This window comes from Arachis ipaensis, chromosome B04, assembly GCF_000816755.2.
Source record: "Arachis ipaensis cultivar K30076 chromosome B04, Araip1.1, whole genome shotgun sequence".
Lineage (NCBI taxonomy): Eukaryota > Viridiplantae > Streptophyta > Magnoliopsida > Fabales > Fabaceae > Arachis > Arachis ipaensis.
In genome coordinates this window covers 133048738-133058111 of record NC_029788.2, presented here as the reverse complement: position 1 = coordinate 133058111, position 9374 = coordinate 133048738, and the positions used below count along the sequence as shown (strand labels likewise).

The following is a 9374-nucleotide window of genomic DNA, read 5'->3' as shown; positions in this document are numbered from 1 at the left end:
TTCTTATGATAAAAATAAAAAAAAATTAAATAAATCTTAAAAAAATGAAATTTTCATAAGAAAAAAATTATTAGACCCAAATGACCAGAAATTATTTTTAATATAGAAATAGAGATGATGTCTTGATTAAATATTGATATTTGAAGTGTATTACAGAATTGTGGAATTCATTCAATACGCTCCTACGTGTTTCAACACGCCCCCCACGTGTTGGCCAGGATGCTGCCACGTGTCCATCACGCCCCTACGTGTTGCAACATGCTCCCCACGTGTTGACTTCTCACCTACAAAATTCACCCATCTGTAATTATATCAAATAATTTTATTTCAAAAAAAAAACACTAATATTTTTTTCATATAAAAAAAATCAACCCCAAATGACTAACCTCTCTCAAGAAATATTAAATTAAATAAATCTCACAAAAACAATCTTAATAAAAAGAGAAAAAAAATTATTGGCCCAAATGATTAAACCATATCCAAACAAGAATGAAACACTAACCCTTTTTCCCCCAAAAAAAAAATACACTAACCCTAATATTCATGATTTCAATAAAGTAAAATAATTTTTGTTAGATATATGTTTAATTAGCAGTGCCATATTATCAATCAAAAGTACTAAACATTACCAGAATTGGAATATTATAGGAGTAATTGCTAAAGTTATAAGCGGCTATTGTTGTTGTTATTATAGCATCTGAGATTGAAGAAACCAAGTTGCCAACCACTTTAGTTTTAAGAAAAGAGTTACAAGTGCCAAGTGACAAGTGTCATTGACTTTTTAAACCATCAATGAATGGATATCAGACACCATGAGTGTGTTCTTATTCTTGTTATGATGAATCCATTAGCATGCGTCCACACTCATGCATTCAGAATTTTAGATTCTAACACGCGGTATGATTTTTATGCTCTGCCAATGAAAAAAAGTGAGCATAGGTATGTATAATTTGTATCTAGAATAAAAGCTTCAACTTTTATAGAACACTCAATGAATAGTTACAACCTCATTTAACTCAATTGTCATTAAGTACTTTTATTATTACTATATGGACATCAATTAAGCTTGCCTTGTACACAATTCAATATAGAATAAAGTATTAAATTAGTCTCTTTGGACCTAATTTTGTTTTTGATTTTAAGATTTAAAGTGTCTTATTTAAATTTAAAAAAAAATTATTTAGCTTCAATTGTCGTGAAGTCAATGTTAAATAATTAACGAACTCAGTTTTCAAATATAAAAATCTTATAGAGTAATTACCCAAATCAGTCTTTAAGGATTTTAAAATTGGACATTTTAGTCCCTAACAAAAATTAATACACATATCAATCCCCAATGTTTTATTCCGGCAGACACAAATCAATCCCCAATTTATTTTCCAGCAAAGTGATTACAGTCCCCAAAAAATACAAAAAAATTATAGTACAATATTATTGTGCAATTAATAATAATAATAATAATTTTATTTTATTTTATTTTTGGACGGATGACTGTTATGTCTAACGGAGAGAAACGTTGGGAATTGATTTGTACATTAATTTTTCTTGGGGACTAAAATGTCCGTTTTTAAAATTCTTGAGGATTGATCTGGGTAATCACAAATAAACTGGGACTGATTGGTCTGCCAAAATAAAATTTTGGGAATTGATCACTGTGTATTAATTTTTCTTGGGGACTAAAATGTCCAATTTTAAAATCCTTGTGGAGTGATTTGGGTAATTACTCAAACTTATATAACAAAACTCTTCGATTGCAAAGGGGAGTTTTCCGTGGTAGAGATGAGGATGACCTTATCTTTATTGCCACCGACGAAGGCCAGTGTCTCGTGGTGATGCATCCGCAGCTGATCCTGTGCCTCTTAAGTTTGTACATTTTCTTTAGAGAAGGACATTAAGGTTTGGTAAAACGTAATGTTAATTATTTAATTATTTAACATTGACTTCACAGAATACATTAAAACTAAATGAAACTTTTTTTAGATTCAAATAGGACACTTTAAACATTAGAAATTAAAATAAAATTAAACCCAAATGTAGACCAATTTAATACTTTACCCATCAATATATCTGCCTGAGCTAATTTTTCACTAGATGAGTTTGTCATTAGTTTTACTTTTGTACAAATATATAGCATAGTGGAGTTAAAGTTCCATAACTTTTGATGAGATCCTCCACATTCTGGTCAAGAATTTTTTCTGGAAGTTTGTTTCTTTAATCATATACCATCTTCCTTAAACAAATAATGATCTAGTCTTTTCTTGTTTTGGATTCTTAGGTTAGGTGGTGAGTTACTGAATTTTCACATGCATGCATAAATTAAATACATATACAAAATATGCAAATTCCAACCACAAACAAGAATTAATTATTGTGACATGTATCAGTATATAGTTCTTGTTTAAATCTCTTATGCCCTACCCCCCTTCAACTTAGTACAATATAATTAACTATATGCTTCCCAGTTTCTTCACATGCAATGTTTTGTACTTAGTAGTTAGTACTTAGGACACGTTTTTGCATTATTAATCTTCTTTCTTTTGATGGTTAGTGGAATCACTTTTAGTATAGTACAATTTAAGTGGATTAGGTATTTTTAATCAATTAATACATCATCATCAATAGGTAGATGCAGATGCTTATTAATGCTTTGTGCACTGCACTCCTCAGCTTAAAGTAGTAATAATAATTCACCCAAGAAGTGGTGAAAGAAACACAAACTAGAAAAAAAAGGACAAACAAAACCAAAAATGATGGTGCAAGTGGGAGAGTGTTACTAGATTTTATTTTTGGGTTTCTAAGTGAGTGTCCCATTTTCCTTGTTTCCTTTCTTTGCCATACAAAGCCAAGTCTTGAGTTAGTGGGTAATTACTCACTATTCCTGTTTTTCCGGTCTCGAATTCAGTGCTGCTTCTTTTTTTCTCTCTTCACTGAGAAATTTCAGTTTCTCTTTTTTATGCTATATATATGAGGAGGTGGCCATTCTTGCTGAATCTCTTATTGGGTCTCTTGCTTTTGCTTCAACCATGTCCTTGTCTTGCTGCTTCTCCCATTCTCCATTGCCATTAAAGGTACAGTTTTTCTTTCTCAAGTTTAGTGCTTGATTTGTTCTTTGGTGCTTCTAGTCTTATATACAGTTTCCCCATAAATTTGTTTGCATTGCTTGCTTTTTTCTTTGTTGACTTCTGTGCATTCTTTCCTTAAATGGGTTTTCCTTTTGGACTTTAGAATCAGTAAGACATTATTACTAATGGGAATTTGTGTTTTCTTTGTTCTTTATTTATTCTAATGCATTCAATAGATTAAAGGGGTCCTTTGGATTGATCTATACTAGGTTTATGTTGATATGGTATTGTTAAAAGGGACTTTTGGTTTCAGAAAGTTGGTTCTGTGTCACAAAAAAACACTGAGCTCCCTTTGCTACCTTGGCTAATGGTATAGTAAAAGTATTTCTCTGTGATGAGACAAATGTTTCTGATTTGGGACAAAATTTGCCCAATTACATGTATGTCTACCTGAAAATTTTGGACACTAGAGACAGGAATAGGGACATACAACTTCTTTCTTATATGTGTCTCAGTGTTTCTGTATATGCATCTTTTGTCCTAAGACACTTACCAAACACTAGTTAATAACAAGATCTATTGTTCAAGGAATAATATGCAAAACCTGATTATTTCACAATGAGGAGAAGGTTAAATTATAATGGAAGATAAAAGCCTAGTTAATGTGGTTGGTTTATACTTTCATATTGAAAAATTGGTGTATTTTGATCTCAGGAAATTGCCTTACAATTGAATCTCTATTTCTTATAGATTAAGCACTTGGGGAAGCCTATTAAACCTTGTGGCACGGTTTGTAAGAGGCAACCTTTTACTGTCATAAGCAATGGTGTTGAGCTTTGTAACAAACGGATTGTGAAAACTAGAGTCAATTTAGTTGGAGATTGGAGTTTCATAAGAGGATCCAGAGTTGTTGCCAAACCAAATGCTACACGATCGGTTCATTATCCGAAAAGCAGCCGAATACAAGCTTCCTGTGATTCTTTCTTTCTGCTACATTTACTGCTTTTCTTAAACTCCCTTTTATTATTACACAATGCTTGTGTCTTGTACTCTTTCAAATTGATTCAAGCACTCTGCTCAATGCTTGTGTCGCGTATATTTTCAGGGTTCGACGGATCCCAACTAGTGAGCAGTGTATTTACACTGGGAACAGTTGCAGTGCTCCCATTTTACACACTAATGGTTCTTGCTCCAAAATCTGACCTAGTATGTTTCTTGGTTATCATTGTTGGTTCATGCCAATGTCTTTTCATTCATATAATGTTTTGATATCCTTGAATGCGAAAAATGCAGACTAAGCAGTGTATGGAAAGTAACATACCATATGTAGTGCTTGGCATTCTATATGCATATTTGTTGTATCTTTCATGGACTCCAGAGACAGTAAAATTGATTTTTGCAAGTAAATACTTGCTGCCAGAGGTATGTGTGTATATATTCATTCAACAAAATTGAATTTTGATTTTTGCCAAAGAGTTATATCAGTTGAAAATTGCATTATCTTGTTGTATACTTGGTGCAGCTCTCTAGTATAGGGAAGATGTTCTCTAGTGAATTGACTTTAGCCTCTGCATGGATTCACTTACTGGTTGTTGATCTCTTTGCTGCAAGGTTCCTACATTCTTGGTTCTTATTCCTTCTGAACCAAAATATCTGTCACTGTAATAGTTAAGATTACTCTTCTGATTGTGTTTCTTTTTTTTTGTTCTTTTGTCCCATTGGGATTCTTGCCCATGTAATCACAAAAGCAATGACCAAAACCAGCAGAAAAGAGGGGCATGGCTTGTAGATGATGGCACACAAATGCATGCAAACATAGATTTCATGTGAATTTCACAAGTCTTGTATGAGTTGAACTACAAAATTTTATTGCCATTTCTGCTTCAATCCAAATCAAAAGTGTGTAATTTACCAATTCAATAATCTCATATGGAAATCTGTCATTGACAAATAATACATGTTAAAGAATTCATGAAAGAAACTTCAAACAAAATTGATTCATGAGAATTAATACAAGGAATTATAGGAACCTCTAACAAGGTGAGGCTATGCTTCATTGTTTAGAAACAAATTAAACCAGCAATGACATATGTGCTACAGTTATTGAATTAGCCAAGCTTAAATGTAGATAACTATTTCATTTCTAGGCACATCCTTTTAGAAATGATGAGAAGTTAATGATCAAGATGGAAATTAGTAAGCAAAATTAGAAGATAAATTCAACAAATAAAATATTTCTTTTAGTTCATACGAAAAGAACAGGTTTAGTGATTAAAATGACCACTAAAATCATGTGTGCGCTGCAATTTGTCATGGAAAAATCCATTTAAGAAGTATTATCTCGTTATTGTTTAAGAATTATTTTGATTAACTATTAATCAAAAAGAAAACATGAAATGACAAACACTAGATTGATATTTGAATTTGCAGAAAATATTTTGGTTCAAAGTAAAAATGGGTAATAGCATTTGGTAAATATCCCCTATATGATAGGGCTAGAGCTGAGTTGAGTTGAGTCAAGCTAGACCAAGCTTAAACTCGGCTCACAAAAATTGAGTTTGGCTCACGACTCAATTCATTAACAATCGAATTGATTTCTTAAGCTTGAGCTTGGCTCATCGAAAGTTCATGAGCCGACTCGAGCTCACAAGCTGGCCTAAATAACAGGAACATAATCTATAATTCGGGCAAATGACTAAAATAAATCATTTGGGAGACAAATTTACACAAATACAACTTTTACATATTGCATACGCAAATGCAATTTTTACTATACTATATAAACTGCGAGAGGGGTCCCACGGATTCCAATTGAGCGTAAATCGCTACACCCCTCTAGCGATTTACGTTGACAACTGAAATGGCTAGAAACCGCGGCAGGGGTCTCGCGGTTTCTGTGTATATGCTCAAACGTGCATAAACTGCGATAGGGGTCCAGCAGTTTATGCTTGCACCAAAAACGCCTATATATACCAAGCAGGAGGGAGGGAGTGATGTGATGGTAGAAGGTCATTTTCACACCTTCACAAATGGATAGTGAGGAGAGTTTTTTTGTTCTAGTCCATTGCTCTAAAAAAAAAGACACCGTGTTAAGTTCACTGATAAAGAATCGGTGAGTGTTTTTATCCAGTCAACAAATACTTTGTTAGAGCTAAAGACGAGTATATTGCAAAAGGCAGAGTTGTGTGGGGACAAGTGGGTGAAGAAGGTGTTCTACAAGATTCTTATTGCGGTTGTGTCAACTGGTGTGCAGTATGAAACATTTGTGATAGGGTCGGACGAAGACATGCAGGTTTTGTTTCATTGTCGGCGCAGTTTTCCCGAAGTGAGAATACACGAGCTGTATGCCAAGTTAGAAGATGGTGTCGACAGTTCCGGGGCATCAGCGTCGAATCCTCAGTCGACGACGGTGGGGTGCTTCTACCTCGATGCCTGTCATTACATCTGGTTGTCTGTTGGCTAAACCTGCATCTGTTTCAACTGGGTTAGCTAGGTGACGGTGAACCGAATCGGGTTGAAAATGCGATGTCAGAGGATGATTCGGACGATGAGTCAGATCAGATATTGAGGGACAGTGACGAGGATACTCCTAGGAACCCACCAGCACGTCAGGGGACATCCAGTTCTAGGTCACACCAACACCCGCCACATTTCTCAACTTTGAACTTGGAAGCCGTCGGCCAGCAACCGGACATAGATCACACCTTCGGAGGTCAATGATTACACGAGAAAAATCCTTCTGGAGAATTTCAGATTGACTAGTCTTTCCAGACTAAGGAGAAAGCTGTGTTGAGTGTTAAGAATTATAGCATCACACTTCGGCAACGTAAGGGTAATTGGGAGGTTAGAAGGTTCAACGGACCTCACACTTACTTGGCCACTTCGATTTCGAGCGACCACCGACAGCTTGATCACCACGTCATTTGTGCGAGAATCTTTTCAGTGGTTAGAGTGGATGCAGTGGTTACGATAAAGGTGTTGCAAGAAGCTACTGAGGCAACCTATGGATTCAAGCCTAGTTATAGGAAAGTGTGGATGGCAAAACAGAAGGTAGTTGCACAGATCTACGGGAATTGGGAAGAGTCCTATGCCGAGTTACCCCGTTGGATCCTTGGTGTGCAAGCCACGATGGACGGAACCGTGGCATTGTTGAAGACTTCTCCGGTACGTGTAGGTGATCAGGTGTGCAACATCCTGCAGCGTGATGGTGCACTCCCCAAATGGCATATGAAATGTGTGCATCTCAAGACACCACCTATTAATGAATGTGCTGACTAGGGGCTCATCCAACCAGAACCACCTCGTGTTGAGCCTCGCCAGGTGGTACAAACCAGCCCTCTCCAGATAGGGTATGATCCTGTCATGCAGAGGTTATAAATACACCTACTTGGCTGTAACATGTGAGAAAAATAACCAAACCAAATGAAATTTCATCACTAACAAGTTTAACACAGATTATAAACAGAAACAAACATTACAAGTATCCTCTCTATCCAAACTTAACTAACATTTCAGATATACTTTAAAATTATATATTTTTCAAACTAATTTTACTATGTTGGAAAAATAAAATTGCTAAACTTCTACATATCAATTATCTAAATCTATCACACAACAAGTGATAAATGTTCAACTTTTAAATGCATAAGTCCTACGATAATAAATTTAAAATAATAAAACTTAAATATAAGACTCAAATCTTTAATTTAAAATAATTAAATACTAAACTTATAATTTTAAAATTTAAGAATGTAAAATACAACCATTAGATTCTATTTACAAAATTTAATCTTTAAATTCTAAACTTTAAGTAACTAAAATTATAATATTTGAATTTAAACTTACATATTTAAAAGCTAAAATTTTAAATCTTAGTTTTCAAATACGATAGTTAAACAATCCTACAAGCTTTACAATTTGAACCCTGTATCTCAAATATAAGAGGATCATCATTCTACTTAAATATTTGATCCTACCTTTAAATTTTACATCTTAACTTTGAAATCCTAAACTAGCCAACCCTAAATTATGTGTTTTAACTACTGCATCCGAATATTATATTTTATGTTATATGAAATTCAATAATTAAAAGAAAACAAACTTACCTCTTCCTTGATGTTGCCGACAACGTGCGCAACGCCGTTGAACCGGTAAAGACTGTGTTCGTCCGCCATGGTCTCGGCCCCAACAAAATCCAAATGGCCAAATCTTCTAAACATGAAGAACTTTGTCTTCCTCACCACCTCTCTCTCTCTCTCTCTCTCTCTCTAGTTTCTCTCTCTAGTTTCTCTCTCTAAAAAGATGAAAATGGCTCAAGTTGAATAATTCGCGACTCCCCTCTTGCGTATTTATACTAAAGCATAAACTGTTGGACTCCTGTCGCGGTTTATGCACATTTCACATATATACAGAAACTGCGAGACCCCTGCTGCGGTTTCTAGCCATTTCAGTTGTCAACGTAAACTGCTAGAGGGGTGTAGCAGTTTATGCTCGTTTGGAATCCGTAGGACCCCTCTCGCGGTTTATATAGTATAGTGAAAAATTGCATTTGTTTATGCAATATGCAAAAATTATATCAATTCGACTATGTTACCAACAAGGATTCTACCAACTTCTGCTAACTCTTGTTTATAGCTATAATAGTTTTTAGAATTGAACCGGTCAAGTTATTGGTTCAACCGGTGGGTCACTGGTCGAACCAGTTATACAGTTGTTTTCATGTAAAGTTGTTATTTAAGACCTGTTAGATGATTTTACAAATTTTGACCCTGTGTGAAACATTTTGGATAAATTTTCCAAAACTCACCAGCTTTGACACTTGGCAGCGCTGGAGTACATGGAGCACGGTGGACTTGCAGAACGCTGGTGCATCGTAGATTCGCCTTCTTCAACTGTGACTCGAGCGGTCCGGTCCGGTTTGTACAAATTTGACCGATTTTGTCGTTTCACTCTGGATTTGACCGGTTCATATCGGTTTTTTATCTTAAGCAGTCCTAACCTTGGACCGGACTGGTATTGAGTTCGATTTACCGATTTTCTAGTCAAACTGACCGGTCCAGTCCGATTTTAATACCTATGATAGCTATGTTTAATGGAAGTATTTTTTGTGCATATGTCTAATAAAAGTGTCTTTTTTATGGCCGTGTTTAATGGAAGTGTCTTTATAGATGTATCTCCTAGATGTATCTCCTTATACATGTGTTTAAAATATAATAATTAATTATTATTGGTAATAAATTGGCAGATAGTATATTGGTACCTATACTTTTTTCAAATTATATTTGAATAAATTTGATGCCAAAATAATTTATT

General features: G+C 34.8%; 1 protein-coding gene across 1 annotated transcript; it reads left to right on the top strand.

Annotated features, from left to right (window-relative positions):
* On the top strand, positions 2240–4673 carry LOC107635729 (protein ABA DEFICIENT 4, chloroplastic; the record flags this gene model as incomplete). Its single annotated transcript, XM_021122285.1, is given in 5 exon segments — positions 2240–3068; positions 3813–4035; positions 4168–4268; positions 4356–4484; positions 4585–4673. Coding segments are annotated over 5 exon segments (587 nt in total), but the record flags the coding sequence as incomplete, so codon positions are not given.